This window comes from Monodelphis domestica, chromosome 1, assembly GCF_027887165.1.
Source record: "Monodelphis domestica isolate mMonDom1 chromosome 1, mMonDom1.pri, whole genome shotgun sequence".
Lineage (NCBI taxonomy): Eukaryota > Metazoa > Chordata > Mammalia > Didelphimorphia > Didelphidae > Monodelphis > Monodelphis domestica.
In genome coordinates this window covers 508202923-508229802 of record NC_077227.1, presented here as the reverse complement: position 1 = coordinate 508229802, position 26880 = coordinate 508202923, and the positions used below count along the sequence as shown (strand labels likewise).

At 41.9% G+C, this 26880-nt stretch overlaps 1 protein-coding gene across 2 annotated transcripts in view; it reads right to left on the bottom strand.

Annotated features, from left to right (window-relative positions):
- The window catches only part of HNF4A (hepatocyte nuclear factor 4 alpha), a 38978-nt gene extending 12447 nt beyond the window's left edge, over positions 1 to 26531 (bottom strand). The window contains exons 1-5 of one of the 2 annotated variants that reach the window (XM_001369747.3): positions 26228 to 26531; positions 17442 to 17616; positions 14447 to 14541; positions 3037 to 3143; positions 1130 to 1285 (exon numbers count right to left, since the gene is read on the bottom strand). In XM_001369747.3, the coding sequence (XP_001369784.1) occupies positions 1130 to 1285; positions 3037 to 3143; positions 14447 to 14541; positions 17442 to 17616; positions 26228 to 26342 (648 nt within the window). In that variant the 5' untranslated portion in view covers positions 26343 to 26531. The remainder of the gene's footprint in view (positions 1 to 1129; positions 1286 to 3036; positions 3144 to 14446; positions 14542 to 17441; positions 17617 to 26227) is intronic. The other variant, XM_001369781.3, reaches the window with a different exon arrangement.
- Between the last annotated feature and the right edge of the window lie 349 nt (positions 26532 to 26880).

Here is a 26880-nt window from a genome sequence, read left to right as displayed (position 1 = left end):
ATTCCACCATTTTTCATTCTTTTAGAATGTCATCATGGGATAATGCCAGAAACACCGGGCAAGGAGAACATGCTAAGTCTTGTGAGCTAGTGACAGTTCAGCTGTTAATGAGTCTGCCAGTGCCTTTTAAAGCAAAGTGGGACTTGAGTAGAGATGAGATGAAAAGAGGTTCCAAGGCCCAAGTGAGATGGTGTTATCTAGGCTCTGAACAGCTAAGAGGCAATATTAACAGAGTAGGTAGTTGAATAGGCTGGGAGAGCAGAAGGCCTGGGTTGTTGTCCCATATCTGGGATTAATTGGAGGCATGACCTTTGGCAAGTCAGTTCTCCTCAATAGACCTCAGTTTCCCTTATATAAAATGAAGGGGTTGAGACTAGATGGGCCACTAAGATTTCTCCTGGCTGGTAACAAGCAATGGACTCAATGTATACAATACACACTTTAAATATACTCTATTATTAGCATTTTCCCTATAACTTTCTTTCCTTTTCTTTTTAAAATCCCTTGCCTTCTGTCCTAGTAACAACTCTGAGATGGAAAGGCAAGGGATAGGCAGTAAGTAACTTGCCCAGGGTCAAACAGTTGGCAGTGTCTGAGGTCATGTTTGAACCTAGATCCTCCCAACACTGCCTGGCTCTCTAACCACTAAGCAACCTAGCTGCCCTCTATGACTTTCTTAAAGTCTAGACCATCAATAAAAGAATAAATCAAACCCCAACTGGTAGCTTTTGTCTGTTTCTAAGATATACCCACACTGAAAAATTTAACCATCGACTCCTGTCTGGAGCCTCATAGGAAAAAATTTCTTGGTCAGAATTACATAGATACTAGGTGAAAGATCTGAGATTCATATTTAGGTCCTGTGATGATTTGATGCCAAGTCTAATTCTCCTTCCACTATTATCCTGCTGCCTCAACACCATTGTCATAAGCAGGCTACATGCCATTTCTAGAAAGCAAACTCCAAGTGGTCACCATGTATCCACAGAGTATATTGGGCTTCCCCAGCTCCTCAAATGGCACTTTCTTCCTCCCAAAGATCTTCTAAGGTACCCCTATGCTGCTTTCTGGAAAACCTGGACACATATAGGGGCAGGAATCATTCTGAGTCTGCAACAAGGACCCTCACCTGGTCATCCAGGGGAAGTTCACAGAAGGCAGGGATGTATTTGGCCCATTCCACCAGCACCAAAAGCTGCTCCTTCATGGATTCACATACATCAGCAATGTTAGCAATTTTCTTGGCCCGGATGTCCCCGTTGATTCCTGAGATGGGTGATGTGATCTGCCAGGGAGGCAAAAAGGTTTTTATTGGAGCAGGGAGACTATTAGGGGTGAGGAGTGGAATGAAATCAGAAGAAATATATTCCTGATCTCAAGTTTGGCAGTTTTTCTTTTTCCCTTTCCATATTCTTATTCAGTTTAGAACAGAAAAGGACCTTAGAGCAGGAATTCCTAATCTTTTTTTGGTGGATCGTGGGCTAGATGCTAGAGCTATCTGAAGAAGCCTTTCAAACCCTCCTTAGAATAATATTTTTAAATGAAAAAACAAAATAGAAAGGATTATAAGGGAAGCTAATTATATTGAAATATAGTTATCAAAATATTTAACCTCTGCCTTGGAGGTTGTTTAGTTCATTTTTCTCCTTTATAGACAAGGATCCAAGATATAAAGAAGGAAACTGATTTATCCAGTATCACATGGGGACTTAGTGGCAAAGGCAAAACCAGAAAGGAAAAATGACTTGCCCAGTGTCACAGAGTTACTATTAGTTGTCACAGAGGTTCTATCAATCCATCTTCAAGTACTGATGAAGGTACTAGGTTGCAGAATCCTGGTCATAGAATGTCAGAGCTGGAAAGGGGCCTTCAAGACTCTTTTTTTTTCTTTCTTTCTTTCTTTCTTTCTTTCTTTCTTTCTTTCTTTCTTTCTTTCTTTCTTTCTTTCTTTCTTTCTTTCTTTCTTTCTTTCTTTCTTTCTTTCTCTCTCTCTCTCTCTTTCTTTCTCTCTCTCTCTCTCTCTTTCTTTCTTTCTCTCTTTCTCTCTCTCTCTCTCTCTTTCTTTCTTTCTTTCTTTCTTTCTTTCTTTCTTTCTTTCTTTCTTTCTTTCTTTCTTTCTTTCTTTCTTTCTTTCTTTCTTTCTTTCTTTCTTTCTTTCTTTCTTTCTTTCTTTCCCTTCATCTTAGTATCAATTCTAAGACAAAAGAGTAACAATGACTAGATAATCAGAGTCACACTCAGGGTCACATAGTTAGACTCAGCACTCTATCTACTGTGCTACCCAGTTGCCCCCAAACCTTTTCATTTTTCAAAGAGGGAAAAGGTCAACCTCAGTGAGGGCTGGGGGGAGAGGATAGTGGGAATCAATTTATTCCCTGCTAGGTTCCCTGATCTGTCTCTGGCTGTTTGGGATCAGAAAATCTTGTAAAATTTAGGTGACCTAACCAGTCCCCTAGCTGTTTCAGCTCTGCAAGAACTTTATGCATGATCCTGGCTAAATTTCTCCCTCCCTTTGACTCTAATTTTTTTAAGAGAGAGGTAGATTGAAAGAGAAGGTCTCTTACTGCTCCTCTATCCTTTGTTTTGAGATCCTTTCCACCACTAACATTCTTTTCTCTAAGATTCCTTTTAGCACTAACATTTGTTGTTTTCTGTTGTAAAGCTCTTAGTGGTTAATTTGATTTTAAAAATGAAAGAAGGAAACCAAATTACCAGTTATCAAAAATGAAAAAGGTAAAACTACAACCACTGAAGAAGAAATTAAAACAATGATTAGGAGTAATTTTGTCCAACTATATGTTAATAAATCTGACAGTCTAAGTGAAATAGACAAATATTTACAAAAAATATAAACTGCTCATATGAACAAAAGCAGAAATATAATATATAAAGTTCTAGTGTCCTATAACTCTCTTGAAAGATTTGAAGTACATTTCCCCTTGATCCTTGCAGCATTCTAGTAAAACTGAATGCCTCTTGTTTGCTGCTCCCCCACCCCTATGCTCCACTGCTATCCTGCTAAGGTTGGCCTGGTACCTGCTGGGAGAGTACTTCAGCCTGCAGAAGGGCATTGATGGATGGGAGACTGCTATCTTCATAACTTGATCTCCGTGTACTGATCCGGTCCCGTTCATTCTGTACAGCTGTAAGTCAAAAGGGAAGTTGGATGGTGAGGTGAGAGAGGAAGAACTGGGGGAGCAGAGGAATCTACAGACTGTATGCATTGACCTGACACAGCCTAGATCTTAGGTGAGAGCCAGGTGAGCTGTCTCAAAAGACCACCCTTCACTTTCTGCCTGTGAATCCAATTCAAGGAGTGTATTAGGTATCTATATACAAGACACTGGAAGGAAATGGGGGCACAAACATAAATTCTCTTACAGAGCCTGTCTGCAAAGATGATATGCTGGGTAGTGTAAAGATCCCTGAATTTCAAGCCTCAAGGTGCAAACTCAAATCCTAGTTCAGTCACTTAATATCTCTGAGATTTTGAGCAATTTAAAGTCTCTGGATCTCAATTCCTTCTCCTGTAGAATGAGGACAATGGACCAGGTGATGGATATGAGTCCTACCAGTTCTAAATATAATGAGCCTAAGGAGTTCCTAGTATAATTGAGGAATCAAGACCAGGATGTGACTAAGAATGTGATGTATACTGGGGTATTCTGGAGAAGGGCAAATAAAGTATTGCTTGGGATCCAAGAAAGGAAAGGTCTTTTTAGCTGGATGGATGAGTGTGATCAGGAAAGGCTTCTTGGAAGAAGTGGCTGGCATTGACATTGGCCTTGAGGGCCTAGCAGGATGTTGATAGGTGGGAGTGGTGTGGAATTCAAGTACATGGAACATCATGAACAAAGGGATGGATAAGGGAAAGAATGAAACATTTCAAGGACGATGAGTCATTCAATTTAGCTAGAACTCAGAATGTTAGAGGAGATGAGGCTACAAAAGAAGGTTGATGCCTAACTATGCATGGAAGCCAGGAGGATAGGCTATGAGAGTTTAATTGCCCAGGCCAGTGCCGTTTCTTCTCCTTGAGAAGGGGCAGTTTATCATGAATTTAATTTCTTGAGAAAACTATCTACAATAGGTGCCTCCATTTCCTCTTGGGTCATTCACTTTCTGAACCCTCTGCAACTGACTCCCAGCCTAAACATTTAACCAAAAACTGCTCTCTCCAAAATTACTAGTGATCTCTTCATTGCCAAATCTAGTGGCCTCTTCTCAATCTTTATCTTTCTTGACCTTTCAGTTCTTGCTGAACACTTTCTCTTTCTTAGGCTTTCATGACACCTTTCTCTCCTAATTCTCCTTCTGAGGAGAAGGCTCGTGCCTGACCAATCCTAGGAATCATTTACTGGTTCTTCAATTAGAACATGCCAGTTAACTGTGAGCATCCCCCAGTGTTCTGTCCCCGCCCCTCTTCTCTTTTTCCCTTATACTTTTTCACTTGAATATTTCATTGGCTTTCCTGACTTCAACGATCTCTCTGCAGATGATTCTCAAATCTGTATAACCAGTCTTAGTCTCTCTCTTAAGCTAAGGTACTGTATCATCCTGAAGAGGACATCCTGTAGGCATTTCAAACTTGACATGTCCAAAACAAAATTCATTATTTCCCCCCTCAAATCCTACCCTCTTCGGAAACAGCTCAAAATTTCAGCATCATTAATTCCTTGCTCTCCCTCATCTCATATACCCAATCTCTAGCCAAATCCCATCATTTCTATATTTATAAAATCTTTCATGTTATGTCTCCATCTCTCTACATACAAAGCTACCACCGAGATTCAAGTCATCACCTTTTACCTGGACAATTATTGTTAATAACCTTTTTAAAAAACCTTACCTTCTGCCTTATAATCAATACTATGTATTGGTTCCAAAGCAGAAGAGTGGTAAGGGCTAGGCAATGGGAATTAAGTGACTTGCCCAGGGTCACACAGGTAGGAAGTATCTAAGACCAGATTTGAACCCAGGACTTTCTACCTCTAGGCCTGGCTCTCAATCCACTGAGCAACCTAGCTACCCCTGTAACAGCCTTCTAATGCCTTAATTCTCTATCCCAAGTCTAATCTATCCTCAACTCAGATGCCAAAGCAATCTCCCTAAAATGTAGATTTCTCTCTTTCTCTCCCACCATACATACATATGAAACACACACACACACACTCTCTCTCTCCTTTGCCCACTTAACAAACTTTTCCCACTTCAGTGACTCCCTCCTATGGCCTCTGTGGCTCCCTATCATCTCTAGTATAAAATATAAAGTCCCCTGTTTGGCACCTGAAGCTCTACACAACTGGAACTTATTCTGCCTTTCCAGTCTTCTTACACTTGACCCATCTCTATTCACTCTACAAGCCAGTAACCCTGGCCTCTTTGCTCTTCCTTACATACAATACGTTGTCTCTTAGCTCTGGAACTTTTCCTGGCTGCCCCTTATACCTGTAACCCTCCTCATCCTCCTCTTTCCTCACCTTCACCTCTTACTTGCCCTGGCTTCCTTCAAGGCTCCACTTAGCTCCCACCTTCCCCAGGAGCCTTTTCTGGTATCCCTGTTTCCACCCCTGCTGGTCCTTCCCTCTGAGATGATCTTACACTGACATTATATATGTATATATTTTATACATACAGAGATAATTTGCCTACTGTCTGCCCTATTGGAATGTAAGCTTCCTGAAGGCAGGCATTATTTTTTCTCACTTTCTTTATATCACTAGTGCCTAGCACAGCGATGACACATTGGGAGCACTGGTAAATTAACTGACTGGTTGATGTACTCTATTTTATCCTGCATTTAGCTCACCATAACCCTGAGATGGACAACCAAGATAATATCTTGAGTTAAGTTCCTGCCTCTGACATGGACTTGTTGCTTTAAGATGGATGGAGAAACTACAGCTAAGGCGGTTCTAGAAGTAGAATAGAGGGGAAAACTCTTCTGAAAACTAGGAGTCTTGGTCTCTAACACCTGTTTAATACTAACTAGCTGTGTGACCTTGGGTCGGTATGATCCCTTCTGTGTGTCCTAGCTTCCCCATCTGTAAAATGGAAATAATTGTTCCCAACCTACCTGACTTAAAGGGCTACTGATAAGAAAAAGGATGTGAAAGAGCCTTGTAAATTAAAGGGTACAAAAGGCCTATGTGGTTTAGGGGCAAAGGAATGGTGTCCTCTTCTTGAGGTCATTCCCCAGGGATGGCAGAGGTCATGGAAGGACCATGCTGCCATTTTTCCCAAGAGGGAAGGGGCAATAAGTCCAGACTGTCCAAGGTTCTGGCCTCTGGAAGATGGGTCCAGCCAATCTGGGGAACAATATCTTATCTGAGTGACAGTCCTGTTGAAGAGAAGCAATGCCAGTTCCTTATCTGAGTTATACTAGCATAGGGTGTGCAAATAACTTTCTCATCTGCCCCTCCCCTCCCTATTTTGTTTTATTTTAGCCCTAGAGTATGGGAGAAAGCAGGTATAATTCTTCCTTCTGGCCCTTCTGGCTCATGATAAATGAGAAATGCATACAGAGAGGTGATCCCTGGGTTTGATTGAGGCTGGGAAGTAAGTAAGAGAGCCAGGACTAGAATCAGGCCTCCTGATTTCAAGCTCTTTCTCCTATAACATACCACTCTTGCTAAAAGAAACATAGATCCCTTGGAGCAAGGTGGTAGCATGGTCAGTCAGACTTGGGCTCTAATCTTGTCTTTGATAATAGTTGTGTGATCTTGGGGAAGTCACTTACCCTCTCTGAGCTTCAGTTTTCCTCATCTGTAAAATGGGGATGAAAATAATACCAGTAGTATTTACCTCACAGAGGAGTTGTGAGAATTAAATTAAAAACTTTAAAAGTGTTATATGAACCAAAGAAGGAACTGTTGGAATCTAAGTGCAGATCAAAGCATGCCATCTTTCACTTTATTTCCTTTACGAATAGTTTTTTATTGTATTTTATTGTATGTGTGATATGCATCTTCTGTCCATGGTTAATATGGAAATATGTATTGCATGAAAGCATTGGTATAAGCTCTGACAGACCATTTACTACCTTGGGAAGGAGAGAATCTGAATCTGAAAATGTCAGAAAACAATTGTAAAAAGTTGTTTCTACATGTAATTTTAAAAAATAAAAGAAAGGTCTAAAAAAATGTTCTATGGTTGTCAGGGCTAATATTTTAAAAGTTCCTATAAAGAAAGATAACCAGGATGAGAAAGGGAGAAAATTAGCATTTATTAAGCCCCAACTATGTACCAAGCCTTGTGCTAAGCACTATATAAATATCAGCTCATTTGATCCTCACAATAACCCTATTATTATTATAAGTGCTATTATTATCCCCATTTTACAGTTGAAGTAACTGAGGCAGACAGAAGTTAAGTGACTTGACACAGCTAGCATCCATGGCTAAATTTAAACTCAGATCTTTCTGACTTCAGACCCAGCACTCTCGCCAGTGTGTCATGTAGGTGTCTTTAGGATTAAAAGAGATTTGGGGCTGAGAAGGGAGGGATGGAGAGATATACAATCCCAGTCTATAAGTATTTAAGACATTATCATGAGAAAGAAGGATTCTTTTTGTTCTGTTTGACCCTGGAGAATAGAATGAGGAGTAATGGAGGAAATTTATAGGGAGAGAGTCTAAGTCAATAGAGAGAAGAGCTATTCAACTATAGAATGGGTTACCTCAAGAGGTGGTGAGCTCTTTGTCATTGGAAGTGGTCAAGGACCAGCTAGATGTTCACTTGTGCTTTTATTCTCTTACTCAATAAACTCCAGTGGCTCCTGACCACCCTCAGGACCAAATATCAAAAACTTCACATCTTGACTTCTTCATACCTCTCCAGTCTTCCCATTGCTTTGCCCTGCTCCATTTACTGAAGGACTCAGCCACAACAGTCTAGTGGCTCTTCTTAGCACATAACATGCTGTCTCCCAACCCAATGACCATTCCCTGCTATCTCTCATGCCCAGAATATTCTCTTCATCTCCTCTTGCCTCCTTGTCTCTGCCTTCTGGCTTCCTTTGGGTCTGGCTAAAATGTATGGAAAGCCTTTCCTGACCCCCTTCAATTACAGCACCCTCCCTCTGTTGATTATTTCCAAACTACCTCTATTGGACTGTGAGCTCTTTGAGGGCAGAGGCTGTCTTTTGCTTTTCTTTGTATCCCTACTTAGCACTGTACCTGGCACACAGTAGAGTGCTTAATAAATGTTTATTGACTGACTTCTCCAGGATATTATAAAAGGGATTCTTGTATTTGTTTCCATTCAATAAATATATGAAGTGCCTACTATGTACATCAGGTGGGAGACTGAATCAGATGTGCTCTAAGGTCCCTTCTCACCATGATATACGAATTTCTTTTTTTTTTTTAATTTCTTCTCTTCTGTCTTTTTTTAATTGTTATTTTTTAAGCCATTACCTTCAGCCTTAGAATCAATACTAAGTGTCGGTTCCAAGGCACAAGAGAGGTAGGGGCTAGCCAATTGGGGGATAAGTAACTTACTTGCCCTGGGACACACAGTAAGGAAGTGTGTGAAGCCACATTTGAAACCAGGACTTCCTGTCTCTAGGCCTGGCTCTCTTTCCACTGAGCCACTTAGCTGTTTCTGCCTTCTCTCTTAGAATCAATAATAAGTATCGATTTCAAGGCAGAAAAGTGGTAAGGGCTAGACAATTGTGATTAATGCCCAGGGTCACAAAGCTAGGAAGGCAGGGTCTTAACCTGGGATCCATGAACTTATTTGTAAAAATTTTTGCAAAGTGATATGCAATGTACATGGTGTTCCAAAAGTTTAAGTTATCTTAAAACTGCATTAAGACTTTTTGAACACCTAGTTGCTCAATTTATGGTATTGACTGACTGAAAGCAGTAAATATTCACAAATAGAGAATATCAAAGCTGGAAGGGACTTTGGAACACAGAATATCAGAGCTAGAAGGGATGTTAGAATACCACAGAATGTCAGAGCTGGAAGGGACCTTAGAACACAGAATGTCAAATCTGGAAGGGACCTTAGAACACAGAATGTCAGAGCTGGAAGGGATCTTAGAACACAGAGTGTCAGAATTGGAAGGGACCTTAGAACACAGAATGTCAGAGCTGGAAGGGATCTTAGAACACAGAATGTCAGAGCTGGAAGGGACCTTAGAACACAGAATGTCAGAGCTGGAAGGGATCTTAGAACACAGAGTATCAGAATTGGAAGGGACCTTAGAACACAGAATGTCAGAGCTAGAAGGGATCTTATAAGGCAGAATGTCAGAATTGGAAGGGACCTTAGAACACAGAGTGTCAGAGCTGGAAGGAACCTTAGAACACAGAATGCCAGAGCTGGAAGGGACCTTAGAACACAGAATGTCAGAGCTAGAAGGGATCTTATAAGGCAGAATGTCAGAGCTGGAAGGGATATTAGAACACAGAGTGTCAGAGCTGGAAGGGACCTTAGAACACAGAATATCAGAGCTGGAAGGGACCTTAGAACACAGAATGTCAGAGCTGGAAGGGATCTTAGAACACAGAGTGTCAGAATTGGAAGGGACCTTAGAACACAGAATGTCAGAGCTAGAAGTATTTTGAATCCAGAATGACAGAGCTGGGAGGGACCTTAGTCCAATGCTCATATTTCATAGATAAGAAAACTGTCCCATCCAGAAAGAGAGAGCTTAAGTCCTACAAGGTGTTAAAGAGGATACTCAGATCCCCTTCTCAGGGCAGGAAATCATTTCTTCCAGCAATCAGGGGAGAATTCTCATGTTCCTTTGTCACTTGAGATTTTTTTATCCAGCACTATCTCTTCTCCAATCAACAAAAAAGTGGGACATTCCCCTCATGCCCCCCATACCTAATTGCTTGCTGTGGTCCTAATCAAAAAAGTCTGAACAACAGGGGGCTGGCATTCCTTCCAGGACAGCCTAACTAAGCCTGAGCAAGGGAGCAACTAAGCCTGTTGTTGGGATGAAAGGCCTGCTGTCAGCAGCTGTAAATAGGCCCCCTCAAGGTCAGGCTCCACGTTATCAGCACCGGGCTCGAGTTCAGTCACGGAATGATGTTTTCCAAATGTTTGCTCAGTATTAGCCAGGTCGTGGACCTAATGTAACTTCTATTGAATATTAACAGACCAGGGAAGAGCTGGGGCAGAGGATGAGCCTAGGTTTCCCAGAGAGTCTGATGCCCAGAGAGCTATGCCGGGGCCTGGGATTTTCTAGTGCTCCAATTTACCCATATTTTTTGCTTCTTTAATTAGGATCCCAGATTTGGAGCTAGAGGGGACCTTCCTTCCAGTCTATCTTGTTCAACCCTCTCATCTTATAAAAGAGGAAACAGACCCAGAGAGAAGTGGCTTGCCCAGGGTCACACAGACATAGGATTTGAACTCAAGTCCTCTGACTCTAGAGCCAGCTCTCTAGCCACTGTTCTATACTGCTTTCTACCTTCTGGGGACAATATTATTTGAAAGGACCCTAAACTTGGATTCAAGACTCCTGGGACCTTCTAAGCCTAGCTTCAACTCTGATTAGTTATGTGGTCATAGGCAAATCACTTCCCCTGCCTGGGTTTCACTTTCCTCATCTGCAAAATGGAGGCAATGCATTTGAACTACCAACTCACATAATAGCTTTGAGAAGAATACTTTGTCAACTTAATTTTTATTTTTTTATAACCCTTACCTTCTGTCTTAGTATCAGTTCCAAGACAGAAGTGGAGCAAAGGCTAGGAAATGGGGGTTAAATGACTTGCCCAGGGCCACACAGCTAGGATGTATCTGAGGCCAAATTTAAACTCAGGTCCTCCTGATGCCAGGCTACTTTGTAAACTCAGAAGTATTATTAGGAAACAAATTTTTATTACACTATTCTTCTCCAATCCTAGGACCCAGTTGTCTCTCAGCTGTACTCTGGAGATCAAGAGATTCAGAGTCTAGAGGTTAAGACCCAAACAGAAGTTTCTCTTCTGATTGTAAGGAAAATTTTACCCTCTCTTAGACCAAAAGTTATAAGGCCTGAATTTCCTCCAAGAAGATAGTATTGTCTCCTAAGCTGCTAAAGTCTTCCCCTCAAAGGTTAGCTTCCATCTACTTTGTATCTTTGATCAATTTGTTTCTCTGCTGTCCTCTCTGTTAGAATGTAAGCTTCCCCAAAGGCAGACATCGTGCTTTGCCTTTCTTTTTATTCAGTGCACAGTACAGAGTTTGGCACATAGTAAGTACTAGACCACCATCAACCTCAAGGAGGTGAATGGCTCATCAGGATCATCAGTCTGTTCCAGCCTTTTGGAGCCAATATGAGGACAGAAAGAAACCAGACTAACCATCCCAAACCCCAAGGAAATATAGGGTTTTTTTTTCCCGTCTTTTTGAAGTTCTTTGCTTTTCTTGTGAACCCAGTGGTTTGCATACTGCCTGACTCAGAGGCTTAATAAATGTATGATGACTGTTTTTATTCTCGCTAAGGGGGAAAAAAAAGGTTAGGTGTCAGTTAGAATCATTAGAAGATATTGAGATAAAGACACTAGTCTTTATCCCAAAGAAGGGATAATTGGGTGACTGCCGAGTACTGTGCTCTAGGGATAAGTGACTATTTCATTCTCTCCATTTCTGGGGTTTCTGTTTCTAAGAATTCCTTCTCACATGCCCACCAGGAGGAGAACCTAAAAGGCCCCAAACTCCCTAACAAATGGCCTCCCCAAATCAATGAATGAACTATCAGAGGAAGTGCTTCTTGGCTTTGGATGATCCAGTTAGCCAGGAGAAAGGAAGTTAGGTGGTGTGAGCCATTATGAAGATATTTAATGGCATCCCAGTGGAAAGACCAGTGTCATAATCTTTTTCAAAGACTGACACCAGTGGTAATCAGTAACCTGGGTCCACTGTCACGCTAATTGCATTGTTGCAAGTGCACCAACAGAAGAGTTATCCAAGCCTTATAAATAACCAACAAAACTCACCAGCCCTGGTTCCATGTTTAGTCAGTAGGTACTTTGGTGTGTGTACGTGTGCATGTTCAGAGGAGGACAGAGGACAGAGCTGATCTGTTACCTACTAGCCCTCCCCAACTACAACTGAGCATTAGCCAGTGGTATCAGACATTTCTCCTACTGGCCTGATATATGTTGTTACTTCTTCTGGCAAGTAGGGAAGAAGCTATCTCCAACAACCTGGAAATCTCATCCCTTTGCCAATAAGTTTCCCAAGAAGCCTGAGATGCTTTGTTCCTAGATCAGAGTGTGCATGTAGGTATACTGGTCCACATGAAGGGGATAAAATTACTAAAGGATTAATGGATGTAGACTAATGTAAAGTCCTAGAATTTTAAGCAGGAAGAGACTGGTGATCATAAGAATCAGGGAAGAGAGAGTGATTCTCTCAAAGTCATGAGTATGGAAATATCTGTTAAATGGGTGAATGCAAGGAGATGAGAGTGCAAAGATAAGGGACTTGTTGGATTGGGGAGTCAGGACTCTGGGTTCTAATCCAAGTTCTGTACTAGATAGCCTCAATCTATGATTTAAGTAAATCTTTTTCCCTTTCTTTGCCTCAGTTTCCTTACCTATAAAATGGGAGAGGTGAATTAAAAGATCTCTAACTATGTCTCTAAAAGTGCCAATACATTCTGATGGTTAATGATATAAAAGTGTGTGTGTTTCTATTTCAATCTGGCCTTACACATATGCAGAGTGGGTGGTGGTCTGCTGAGTCACCACCTCCCTCCCCCAACAAAAAATACCCTTCTGCCTGTTATAGTGCCTGAAACACCACCATGAAAAAAAGCCATTTTTGTTAAAATGCAAATATTCATGGGAAGCATTTGAGGCAATAAGCTAAGAACAACACTTTACTGGAACAGGACACAAAGCAAATGCTACCTCTGTGTCCTGTTCCAGTAAAGTGATGTCCTTTCCTTTGCTCAGTGTCCAAGAGGAAGAGAAAAGGCTAAGAGGGAGGGAGGAGAGGCTTTGGAGAAAAGAGCTTTCCCCACTTTGAAAAGCCAGTCCTGGTTCCATGTCTAGTCAGTGTGTGTGTGTGTGTGTGTGTGTGTGTGTGTGTGTGTGTGTGTGTGTGTGTTTATAGGACAGGGGACAAAGCTAAATCACAGAGCTGAAGGAAGAGAGGGAATAGGAGTTTTGAAAGTTCATTGAAGTAAATCTGACTGAAAATGTTATACAACTGAGGCAACATGGCACAATAGAAAGGCTACTGAATATGGAATCAGAGGACCTGTGTTTGAATCCTGCTTTAGCCTCTTTACTGTGTATGTGGACTTGGGCAAATTGATTCATTTCTTCAGACCTCAGTTTCATCATCTGTAAAAGGATGGGGTTGGACTAGATGTTTTCTAAGGTATTTTCCAGAATTAAACCTATAATCCTAAAACAAAATCATATAATATACATTTATAGAGCAGCTACAATGGATAGCTTCCTGGTTTTCATCTACTTTCTAGGGGAGGCACAGATCATGAGATTTAGAATTGGAAGGGACCCATTTTAGAGATGAGGAAACTGAGGCACAGTAGAGACTGGATGGAATGGAATACACTGGATCTTCACCTCTATATCCAGTAGTTTTGTCTCTAGAGTTGTTCCTATGGATTAATGTCAGATTCACAGGTTATATATATCACAGAATGTCAGAGCCAGAAACAACTATCTAGTTTGGGGGTGGGGTTTTTTTGCCTTTTATTCCTTTACTTTTTGTCTTAGAATTAATACTATATATTGGTTCTAAGGCAGAAGAGTAGTAAGGGCTAGGCAATGGGGGTTAAGTGACTTGCTCAGAGTCACATAGCTAGGAAGTATCTAAGACCAGATCTATAGGCCTGGCTCTCAACCTACTGAGAGCTGCCCCAGCCCCCAGCCCCACCCATCAACTTGTTTTAAAAAATATTTTTGTAACAGCATATCGATTCAATTTACTTCTTTTGCAATCTTAGGTATTTTACTTTAGACATTTAAAAACATTATTCTAGGAAGGGGCTCATAGGTTTAATCAGATTGCAAAAGACTTCCAAAACACACACATGAAAAGGTTAACAACTTCAGGTCTCATCCAACCCCTTCATTTTTTGACAAAGGAGGAAAAAAATTCACCTAAGGTCACACAATGAATGAGGGGGCAAAATAAAGATTAAGCCCAAGTCTTTTGACTCCCAAGGTTGGTAGACTTTCCATTTTACCTTCTTTGGAGATGAGGAGAAAATGCAAATTGTGTGAAATAGCACCACCCTTTTCAAGTCTTCTGGTAGAGAGGAAACTCATCAACCCAGTCCTCTCCACACCCTTGACTTAGGTGAGTCTGTATGGCTCCATTCTATTTCAAGAACATGGCCCCGCCCTCTTCTCCACCATTAGATTACCATTTTCCTTTACCATCTCAAATGAGGGCCATTGGCCAAGCCATAAAACCATGGCTCTTCCCCCAAAGGGTGGAGGATGGGGTGGCCTGAGCTCACCTTCCTTCTTCATTCCTGCCCGGAAGCATTTCTTCAGCCTGCAGTAACGACACTGATTCCTCTTGTCCTTGTCTACCACACATTGGCGGCTAAACCTGGGTGAGAATTGGAGAGTGGGAGGGAGGGAGTGGGAGAAGTGAGAGAAAATGGAAATTCAATTCTATGCCATTCAACAGATACTAAGTACCAACTATGTCCACAGCACTGAGATTAGGACAGTGGAAAGAGATATAATCAGGATGAAATTTGTATTCTCAAAGGACCATGAAACAAAAGACAGAGCAAGAACTAAAGAAAAGAGACTGGAACACACTGGGCACACAAAGGATCACAGCATGGAGGGGAAAAAAGGCTCAGGAGGGCCTTGAATGGCAGGATAAGAAGTTCATAATTTTCTTCAGTAGACAGGGGGAAGTATTCTATTCTAAAAACTCACGTAGAAGCAGGATTATACCTACCTTGTTTGGTCCCACCAGGCAGTACTAGGATCAGTGTGGTAGGTGGATAGGTAGGGGGATGTAGAAAGGTCAATTTCTGCTTAGACACATCCTAACTATAAGAAAAATAGGCTTTCTTGGGAAATAGTGGGTTCCCCATCCCTTGAAGTCTTCAAAAGAAGTCTGATGAGCACTGGTCATGGATGTGCAAGGGGAAATGTGGTATATGTTGATCTAGACAACCTCTAAGAACCCTTCCAGACATGATTCTGAGCTTACCATCAACATAGGGAAAGTCATATGCAAATAACCAGTGTACAAAACTGTAAGGATATCCATGAAACAAGGTACAGGCAAAGTGTTAAAAAGAAATTCTAGCCAGAGGAAGTTCAAGAAGTTTTCATAGGTAAGGTGGAGCCCAAGCTGGGCCTAGGAAGAAGGTAGAGTGTTAACACATGAAATTGCAAGGGGAGTCCATTCTAGCCTGGAGGACTTAATGAACAAATTCAATTTGATTCAACAAACATTTCTTAAGCTCCCATTAGTGGGAGGCACTCTGCTAGATGCTGGGAGTACAAAACACAGATGAAATCATCTCTGCCCTCAAGAAACTTACATTCTGCTAGAATGGCATAAAACAAGGAGCAGCATAAGAAGAGGTTGGGATGAGAGCAGATCGTAGTACAGTTTGCCTGGGATCCCAAATAATGGGAGGGGAGTAGTGAGAGTTACGGTCAAACAGGTGAGTTGAATCAAGTTTGTCCAGGACAGTGAACATTAGGATAAGTATACATTTCATTTGGAAGGCAAATTTGGAAGGGGAATCTACTGAAGGCTTCTGACTGGGGGAATGAGCTAATCAGAGCAGAGCATTAGAAAAGTTGTCTAGGCATTGTGTGAAGTATGGAGAATTATAGAATGATAGAAGCTGGGGGAATAGTGAAGATACAGGCATCTAGACAAGTAGTAATTAGAGTCCGGTAACTTTTAGTCAAGAGAAAAACATGAATGTGAGAGCTATTACAGAGGAAGAATGAACAGGATTTGGCAGCTCATTGAATATGGGGATTGAGGAGATGGGAAGAGGTCAAAGATAATGGAAATTTTGAGCCTTGGTAAATAGAAGGTAGTAGTATACAATCAAGGGAAAGTAAGGAAATTAGAGGAAAGAGTAGTGTGGGGCTATGAGGAGAAGATGATAGGTCTTCCTTTGGATGTATTTAATTTGAAGCATCAGTAAGATATCCAGGTAGAGGGATCCAGTTGGAAGTTTTAAATGTAAGACTAGAGTTTTGGGAAGACATAGATTTGAGAGTTATCTGCTTAGGAGTCATAAATGAAGCCAGGGAAATGGATGAGGCTCAAATGCTTGAATTACAGAAAGGGCTATGTAAATGTCAGCCACCACTATTACTATTAGTACTCGTTGGAAGAAGAAGGAAAGGAATGTTAGAATATTAAGAGATATAAAGCAGAGAGCATCAACTGTCTTGGTATAATAGGAGGGCTGATCATCTGTTGCCGACTGCAGAAACATTCTGTTCTGTTCATCTTGTTTGATAGAGTTCAGATAAAATGTTTTTGGGATAAATCACTATAATAAACTTTTAGGTTTAATATTCTGCTGAGTATTGCATAGATGGAAAAAATTACTGCTATAAGTTCACTAAAAGAGTCTTTTGCATACTTCCTGCAGCATCCAGGATAGCAGTGATGATATATACCCTATCCTGTTCTGATATGTTTTCAGGTACACTGCTATGACTGTGATTTGAAAACTTCTCATTCTACGACACTTGGAGATGATGATTATTTGGTATGGCAATGCCTACCGAAAATGTTGTTCTTTAAATATTTCATGGCTCAATGTTATATCCAGCCACTTGTGGATAACAGTTGATCCTGCTGTGATGGCCTAGCTATTGCAGCTTACTGGTTGAGTTCTCCAGAATATTTTGGAGTCTATACTTCTTTTATGTAATTCTGGCTACCAGGTTTTATGTTGCAAGTATCCATCAAGCAGTAAATTTTCATGGCCTGCTGTGACGTGTTGTATAATTTCTATCAGTTGCCTTGAATTTATCAATAAATCTGAGCTCCTAATGGCTAACCCCTCTGATCCTGATCCTGAATGGTTATTATCATCATTACTAATTATTATTTTTATGGATGGATGTGGATTAGATTTGTCATTCCATTGGTTCAGAAAACTTCTAGATGTGGGAAACTCCCTCTACCAATGTAGGTTATCACCTTTCCTGCAAATTATAGCCTTAGAGAGTTACCCAGAGAGGTTAAGTGATTTGCCCAGGGACAGATGCAGAATTTGAACCTTGTTTGGCTTACACCAACCCTATGAGATAGGTGCTATTATTATTCCCATTTTATAGAAAAGGAAACTAAGGCTCAGAGGAGTTGATGTTTCTTTCCCATGCCCACATAGATAATAAGCATCAGGGACAGGATTTGAACCAATGACTTCCTGATTCTTACTCCAGCACTCTATCCAATATCATGGGCAGAAAGGCTTCCCAGATTCCTTCCCTTCCTGTGCTCACCTGCATGAGTACATGTGGTTCTTCCTCACACTCCTGCGGAAGAAGCCCTTGCAGCCATCGCAGCTGGAGGCCCCGTAATGCTTGCCTGTGGCACGGTCCCCACAGATGGCACACAGAGGACCGACACCGAGACTGTTGGGGGCATTGAGGTTGACACCTTCAGATGGCGATGCATCTGTACAGGGATAGACAAAGAGCACAGAGATGGATATATATGTGTCTGGGGTGGGATAGAAGTGGCAATATTTGATTAAAGGGCATTCAGCTTGAGTCAGAAGACCTCAGCTTGAGACTGTTTCCAATACTATCTGTGTGACCTTGCACAAGACACCTGTCCTCCTAGGCCTTAGTTTCTTCATCTGCAAAATCAAGTTACTGTCATTCAGTCATTTCAGTTGGATGTGACTTTTTGTGACCCTCTTTGGGGTTTTCTTGGCAAAGATACTGGAGTGGCTTGCCATTTCCTTCTCCAGCTCATTTGACAGATGAGTAAAATAAGGCTAACAAAGTTAAGTGACTTGACCAAAGTCATGTAGCTAGTAAGTGTCTAAGATAATACACTAATTCCTTGGATCAGTGGGAAAATATATTGTAAATCTTAAAGGGTAATAGAAATGTGAGCCATTATTACTAATAATTTTCCTTCTAGGAGATTCTATCTGGCTTAGCTTCATCATAAGATAAATAAAGATCTGTCTATACAGTTACCAACAGGTTTAGCTCAAGTCTGGAAACCCCAAGGTAATTGCAGGGGGAATACTACCTGTAGAATAATAATTCTTGGGGAGGATCCAGATCATAGCAGCATATATTTCTTTTGTTTTGTTTTTTTTTTAACCCTTACCTTCCATCTTAGAAACAATAATGTGTATTGGTTCTAAGGTAGAAGAGTGGTAAGGGCTAGGCAATGGGGGTGAAGTGACTTGCCCAGAGTCACACAGCTAGAAAGTGTCTGAGGCCATATTTGAACCAGGACCTCCCATCTCTGGGTCTCACTTTCAATCCACTGAGCCACCCAGCTGCCCCTATATCACATGTTTCTAAAGCTTTATAAATTCAGTGACTCCTTAGGGGAGATAAGAAGCATGTTATTATCTCCATTTTACAGATGAGGAAACTAAAGTGCTATCACACAACAGATTTGGGCTCATATTTGAGATCTTCTGTACCATGTTCAGTACACTCTTCTAGACCATTGCCCCATCAGGGGGATATATCTCCTTGGCCAGCATAATTATGTTGTACAATTATGTTGCACAGGAGGTACAAAGTAGAGTGTCTAGGAGCTAGGTAGAGCTTAGACCTTTGAGAACATCTAGTTCAACTCTATTATTTTATGGAGGAGGAAACCAAGGACCAAAGAAAAGAAATGACTTGTCTGACGATACTACAAATGGATGAAGTTGTGACTGAAACCCAGAAACCTTGATCCCCCAATCAAAGTTCTTTCCACTGCACCAAACTATTTGTGACAGCCAAGGGATGGTTCCATTGATAAGGCTAGAGCTCATCCAGTGAAACCCTGACAGTCTCTGGGGGCCCTATGAGGGTCCTGTGAAGTCCTCATTGGAATAAGGAGGCAGCGAGGATCATAAGAAAGATGGGCGAATCAAAAAGACCAAGGATGCGGGTGGTATTCAATGGCACCAATGACAACTTTATTAAGGGAGGGAATGATTTCTATAGGAATCTATGATTGCTACACAAATATATCCATCCACATGGTTACAGGCAATATTTTCATAGTAACAGATAGAGAGTCTTGAGGAGAACAATGCATCCTGCCAAGGTATTGATCTATGGGGTACAGTCTGCATGGTGATTGGAGGATTCAGGGGTATCCATAAGATAGATGAAAACACTCAAAATGAGTCTCTTCAGCTATGGTTTCCAGGGATAGTGTATTTAACACTGTCCTAGGTTTATTCCTAGGTCACTCAGGCTTATTCAATGTACTTAGGCCTATTAGATTATGATTCCTTTACTGAGGGGTCCAATAACTTGGGGGCCTGTCATTCCATGACACAGAAAGGGGGCACTTTGGCAACGTGGAAAAACCAGTAGCAGTTGTGCAGAAAGAACATAGCTTTTTTTAGTCTAAAGTTGACCTTTCCTAGAACCCTCCCTCTTCCTCTCCTTGCTCCAGGATCTCCCTCAGGACAGGGGCCTCCAGACTTTCAAAAGAACCACTGTAGTCTCAAGGCTTCACTAGAGATTATGATTTTTGAAAAGCTGGTTCACCCAGTCCCTATTGAGTTAGGGCTACTGACTTGGGGACCACCAACCCAATAATAGCCCCAAGTTCTAGCTTGATAAAAAGGGAAAATAAATAAATGACGAGGAATTTTAAACCCCTAACTCAATGCAACTGTGCCCAAAACCTAAAAAGTATACAGACTGTATGACCCTGGGCAAGTCACTTATCCCCCATTGCCTAGCCCTTACCACTCTTCTGCCTTGGAACCAATACACAGTATTGATTCCAAGACAGAAGGTAAGGATTTAAAAATAAAATAAAATAAAAAGTATACAGAGGCCAAACAGAATCCTGGGTGGGCCAGGATGGGCAAAGCATGGTAGTATGAGGCTGATACAGATGTGGGGAGCAAAGTGCTCCTCGTTCACTTCCCATAGACCTAGTATTCTCTCCATTTCCAAAGAGCCACCTGGGATTCATTTCCAGAGATGAGACCATGAATATGTAAGTGATCTGAAGAACAACCTGGTTCAGCATCCCACTCCCACCAAGGAGAGATCAAAAGGCTAAGGATCTAGATAATCTCTCTCTAGCTCTACCTTGGGGTTGGGGTCCAAATTTAGGTAGAGATGATCACCAGTGGAGACTTGTTCAACTTTTCCAATAGCTCCATGGAAGCTTGTAAGAGTCCTGCAGAAGTTCTATGGAATTCCACGGAAGCCCCCTATGTTTCCAAAAAACCACAGGACAGGCAGGGAGGTGCAAGGATCTGTGGAGGTTCCCCTGGATTCTGTGGAGCTAATGTGCAAGTAGAATTAAGCTTTCGTTATCTTGGTAAACTTACATTTTCCATGAATGAGGTTTGGGTGGGGATATTTTTTCTAAAACAAGTCTATTAAGAACTATTAAAAACTATTAAGAAAAAACGATACTTGTTCTCCCAATAGCAATACATTGGTTTCCAAATACAATCAAGCAATGGAATAATGCAACTTTAATTTAAAGTCAAGTTAGAGATTCTATTACTTTGAAAAAAAGGGGGTGGGGCTAGTGCCTAGGATGTAAGGATTAATAAGGAGAGAATTTCTTTGCAAATCAAAATAACTTTGAGATACCACTTCACATCTAGCCTCATAGCGCTATGACAGAAAAGTAAAGTAATAAATGTTGGAGGGGATGTGGTGAAATTGTGACAATAATACATTGCTGGTGGAGTTGTGAATTGATCCAACCATTCTGGAAAGCAATTTGGAACTATGTCCAAAGGGCTTTAAAAGACTGTCTGCCCTTTGATCCAGCCATAGCACTGCTGGGTTTGTACCTCAAAGAGATAATGGACAAAAAGACTTGTACAAAAATATTCATAGCTGCGCTCTTTGTGGTGGCAAAAAATTGGGAAATGAGGAGATGTCCTTCAATTGGGGAATGGCTGAACAAATTGTGGTATATGACGGTGATGGAATACTATTGTGCAATAAGGGACAATAACCTATTTGATTTCCATACAAACTGGAGAGACCTCCATGAACTGATGCGGAGTGAAATGAACAGAACCAAGAGAACATTGTATACAGAAACTGAAACATTATCGGACAATCAAAAGTAATCAACTTTGCTACTAATAGCAATGTAATGATGGAGGGTATCCCAAAGGACTTATGAGAAAGAACGCTATCCACATCAAGAGAAAGAATGTTGGGATAGAAATGCAGAAGGAAAACATTTGATTTACCACTTGTTTATACGGGTATAGGATGTAGGGTTTTGGTTTTTAAAAGATTATTACAAAAAACGAATAATATGGAAATAGGTATTGAATGTATAACCCAGTGGAACTGATTGTCAGGGAAAAGGGTAGGGAAAGAACATGAGTCATGTAAACATGAAAAAAATACTTAAAATTTTTTAAAAAGAGAAAATTTCTTTCTAGGTCCTTGATGCCTGCTTAGAGTTGCTTCTCTTTGAGTTAGAGCTAGTGGTTAGAATGCTGAGTCTGGAGTTCAAATCTGGCTTGAGACACTTACTAGCTGTGTGCCCCAGGGCAAGTCATTTAACCCTGTTTGCCTCAGTTTCCTCATCTGTAAAACAAGCTGGAGAAAGAAATGTAAAACCACTTCAGAATCTCTGCCTAGAAACCCCCAAATCGGGTTATGAAAAGTTAGACACCACTGAAATGACTGGACAATAAAAGAACTACAGATTGTTAATGCTTTTTCTAAGCAGGGAGCCTGGAATAATAAGAATGTTACTGTGACTCTCATTTATATAGTGCTTAGAGATTTGTAAACTGTTTCCCCTCACAACCATCCTGTGAAGGAGGTTGTGCAAACATTATAAACCCATTTTGCAGATGATAAAAATGAGACTTAGAAAGATTAAGTGACTTGCTCATAGTCAAACAACTAGTGAGTGCATGGCAGGGCCTTGATTTGAAGCCTGGGGCTCTCGATTTCAAGTCTAATTTGCTTTCTTTTTTTTTTTTAATTATATTTTATTTGATCATTTCCAAGCATTATTCATTAAAGACATAGATCATTTTCTTTTCCTCCCCCCCACCCCCCATAGCCGACGCGTAAATCCACTGGGCATTACATGTTTTCTTGATTTGAACCCATTGCTATGTTGATAATATTTGCATTAGAGTGTTCATTTAGAGTCTCTCCTCTGTCATGTCCCCTCAACCGCTGTATTCAGGCAGTTGCTTTTTCTCGGTCTAATTTGCTTTCTATCAAATTCCCTTGACTGCCTTGTTCACCTTCTCACTTGGACAACTGCAGAATTCCCATTCTGATGGGAAATACACTTTGCAGAAGGAAATAATGCCCTATTCCTAGGTAAGATGGTATTTATATGAAACAGGATGATTAGTAGAAAGAGCCCTGAAGTTCTAGGATTCTAGCCCCAAGTCTGTAACTAACTGTGTTCCCTTAGGCAAGCCAATTTCCTCTTTGAGCCTAATGACAGATTTGGAGGAGGTGAACTCTCTGGATCTGCTAGCTCTAGCATTTAGCATTCTCTAGAAATATTAGTACACTGCTGGCTCACAGACAGATTCTTCAGGCCCCATACAGCAAATTGACATCAAATCTTCTCATTTCAGGTTGGATGGGTTGGTGTTCTGCCTCCCCCATAGGAGGAGAGGCAGGGGCCCCACAGCTGCCCTCCCTACCTACCTGCCCAAGTAGTCTGTGAATTATTGCCTGAGGCACGGTAATTGTTAAGCTGTGCCCTTTCTCCTTTCCTTGCCCTCTTCTCTCCCTCATCACAACAGTCTCCATCCACAGGGAGTGCAGACCCCCCCAAGTTGGGTTACTTAGAGAGTCACCTGAAGAGACCTGGGTATATTCAAGATATTTTATTTGGGCTCTGAGAGCAGGATGGCCCTGCCAGGCATTCATTGACTTAGGGGCAGATAGCACAGGAAAAGAGTGCCAGGCTAGGAGATGGGAGGTCCTGGGTTCAAATTTGACCTCAGACACTTTCTAGCTATTTCCTGGGAAAGTCACCTAACCCAAATTGCCTAGCCCTCACCCCTCTTCTGCCTTAGAAGTGATACTTAGAAAGTAAGGGTTTAAAGATTTTTTTAAAAAAGGATATTAGGGCCCTTAGGACATAGAACAGAAGTGGAAGGGAATCTTGGAGCTCATTCAGTCCAATCCCCATTATAATTTTTTTCTTCAAGTGCCTTATTTTATAAATGAGGAAACTGATCCCAGAGAGGAACCATCTGCCAAGGGTGATATAATGAGACACATAGAACCTGAAGCTCTTCATGTCCAGCTCAGGGCTCTTTTGACCACAACAGGAATCTTGTTTCCATAGAGGGAGCTGTTTTATATTTCCTAAGTCATGTGTACATTTTCAGTTGGGGTGGGGGATGGGTTCCGGGATAGAACCTGCTTTCTTGGGGAAACTGTGGCATGAGAATGCCAACACAGTCTGAACTCCCAGAGATTCTCCCCTAGGGCCTGACTTGTGGGGGAGTCCAATCCTTTGAACCGAACCCTAGCTCATTAGGCTGTTTCGCTTCCTCTAAACTCTTCTTGCAGGAAGCATACAAAAGTCATCTTCTTGCTGAAGAAGGCTGGTCACTTTCTCCTTCTGAGACTATTTTTTATATATTAAAAGGAGATAATAATTATTTGCATTCTCTGCCTCACCAGACTTCTGGAGGAATGTGTTTTATACACTAAAAAGTATTATAACCTGTCCAGTCAGGGCCTGGCCTCAGTCAGATCTCGTCCCCAGAGTTAGGAAACAAAGGTTTCCCAGGAATCCCTAGCATAGGGCTTCTTGATCTGGGGTCCCTAGACCTCCAGATCTCAGAAGGGTCCATCAAGAATGTCAATGGGGGAAAAAAAACCCACATCTTTATTTTTACTAACTCCTCCTCGAAATTTGGCACTTCCTTCCATTATGAATTTTAAAAAGGAAAAATGAAAAGAAAAACATTTTGAAAAGTACATTTTGAAGTACAGCCTGCCACAGGGGTCTGTGACAAAACAAAGATCAAGTCACCCTGGTCTGGGGCTTAGATGTGTCAGGTTAAGTATGACCTAGCAGCCATATCCCGAGGCCTGGGCATCCTCAGAAATAATGACACACTTTCCTATCGTGCTCAATAATTTGTAAAATACCTTCTTCACACCTCCTAGTAAGGTCTAGACGCTGGGCACCAGCCAGAAGTGTGTTCTCATCAGAAGATGGAATGGTTCTGCCAGGACAGTTTGTACTTTTAGTCATTCCAGCAAAGTTTTCTCTTTCTCCCATGATCACCATAATATTCCAGGGGGGCAGGAGGTTAATAATGGAAGGGCCATTCATTATCCCCAATTCATGAAGGAAGAAGCAGCAGCCCCAAAGAGGAAAGTGACTTGCCGGTAGTGACAAAGCTAGTTAGTAACAGAGTTGGGACAGATCCAGGGCTCGTTGCCCACCACCAGGCTGCTTCCTTATCACCAAACTGTTCACCAGCTTCTGACTGCACACCTACCAAGCAAGGCTTCTTGCTCAGAGATTACGGTAGGAGAGATCATTAAGCTAGTACAGCCTGGAAACTTCCTGTCTCATGGCCCCTTTAACTTCTAGCTTCAGGAGGATTCAACAGACTTTATTTTCCCTCAGCCAGTCTGACACTCCAAGGAATATCTGATTATCTAGTCTCCCAGGCTCGGTAAACACCCGGCGAGGGCTCAGTTTATATGTCTGCATGTTTGAGAATACCTAGGATCGTGGATCTGGTGCTGGAAGAGACCAGAAGAATATCATCTCTCCAGTCTTACCCCTTTGTTTTACAGATGAAGAAACTGAGCCAAGAAGTAAGGTGACTCCCTTAAGGCCAAACAGGTAGTAACTGTGATTCCAATTCCAACAATCCTTCTATTTAGTCCAAGTCTCTATGTGAATGGCAGTCTCTACCTGTGAGCATATATGTGGGTTGACAGCATAGGCACACAGAGATCAGGATTCATATACCCAACCAAATTCTTAACCTGATTTCCACAACGAGGCAACGTCATAAGGATACATACAGATGAACTTAAAAAATAGAACGTATGTACATATGCAGATATGGGACACAAATGCAGATCTATACACATATTGAGTACCCAGTAGACTTCCTCTATTTTGAAACCACTTTGCCAAAAAATCTTTCTTCTACTTTCTCTCCTAGGGCTAACCCAGGGGCCCTCTGTGACACACGGCACACCCCACACCAGCCCCACTGTCTTCCCTGAGAATCACCTTCCTATCCCCGGAAGCCCCTGAGTTTCTCTCCTTACTGCCCCACCCTTCTCTGGACTGGGCAACGTAGGAGCCAAAGGCCCAGAGCCCCAGTCCACTGTCAGAGACAGAAGACCCCTGACACCCACTGAATCAGTCAGTTAGCCAATGAGTATTTATTAAGCACCAACTATATACTAGGTGCTATACTAAACACTAGGGAATCAAGAAAGGCAAAAGGGAGTCCTTCACCTCAAGGAGCCCACTGTTTTCTAATGGGGAAGACTACATACAAACAAATATATATAATCCAAAGATTGCAGATAAATTGGAAATAGTCAACAGAGGGAAAGCACCAGAATTAAGAGGGATTGAGAATGGCTTCCAGCAGGAGGTGGGATTTTAGCTGGAACTTGAAAGAAGCTGGGGAAGCCAAAATCCCGACCTAGAAGACTCAGCAAAGCCAAGAGGCAATGGAGCTTGCCAATATGTTCTCTCTCCTAAAAATGATTCTGGCCAGGCACCTGCATGTACCTCCACATAGATCATGGGCTGTTAAAGCTGGAAGGAAAACCTTAGAGATGGAATGGCTCAACTTCAGCACTTTCCATTTGAGGAAAAAGAGGACTAGCGAGGGGAAACGACCTGATTAAACTTACTTGTGCGCGCTCGTGTGCACACACACACCACACACACACACCTGTACATCTACCCCCATACCCCTGCAGAGCCACCCAGAATCTAGATATCACTCCTCTACTTGTTTGTACAGAGCCACACATCTTTACACATCTGTATGTGGCTGTCCACATCTGGACACACCACTTGCCCTTGCTCCCCTAAGGGTCCCTCTGGGCAGACTTACCATTGCCCATGGTCAACACCTGCACATTCTCAAATTCCAGGGTGGTGTAGGCTGGGTCCAGGGCAGCACTGTAATCGGCCATCTCCATGTCGACAAGGGCTTTGGAGAGACGCATTCTCTCCTGCCTGTCCAGAGTGGCCAGTTTCCTCTTGTTAGGCCGCCTGACCGGAAACAGGCCCGCTTCCCACTGGGCTGCCTTGGCTTCCCAGCCTATCTCCCTAGCCCCTCTGCCTCTGTCCCGATCCCTCTATCTGTCCTCCTAGATTTCAAACATTTCTTTGAGAGGATTTACAGAGCTCTCAGCCTAGCCTTTCCTGAGGGGTGGAGGCAAGCGGCTAGGGAGGGGTAGGGGTTAATCTTTAATCTTCTTACCCTCTAGTAGACACCATGGGGCTGGGTGAGCTAGGGTTGGGTTAGCCTGGCTTGGGGTTTTTCCCTTTCTTATGGGGGCCATTGTGATTGGGTTGGCTGTTGGATTCAGAGCTGACATCTCCTACTAATTACAGCCCTCTATGACACTGGTCTAACTTTCTGATTTTTTAACATGGAGCATGGCAAAGAAGAAACCGCCCATGAATGGTAGCCTTTAGACCTGACTTCCGTCTTTGCCTCTGTCACACTAGCAAGGTGATGTTGAACAAGTCACCTCACAG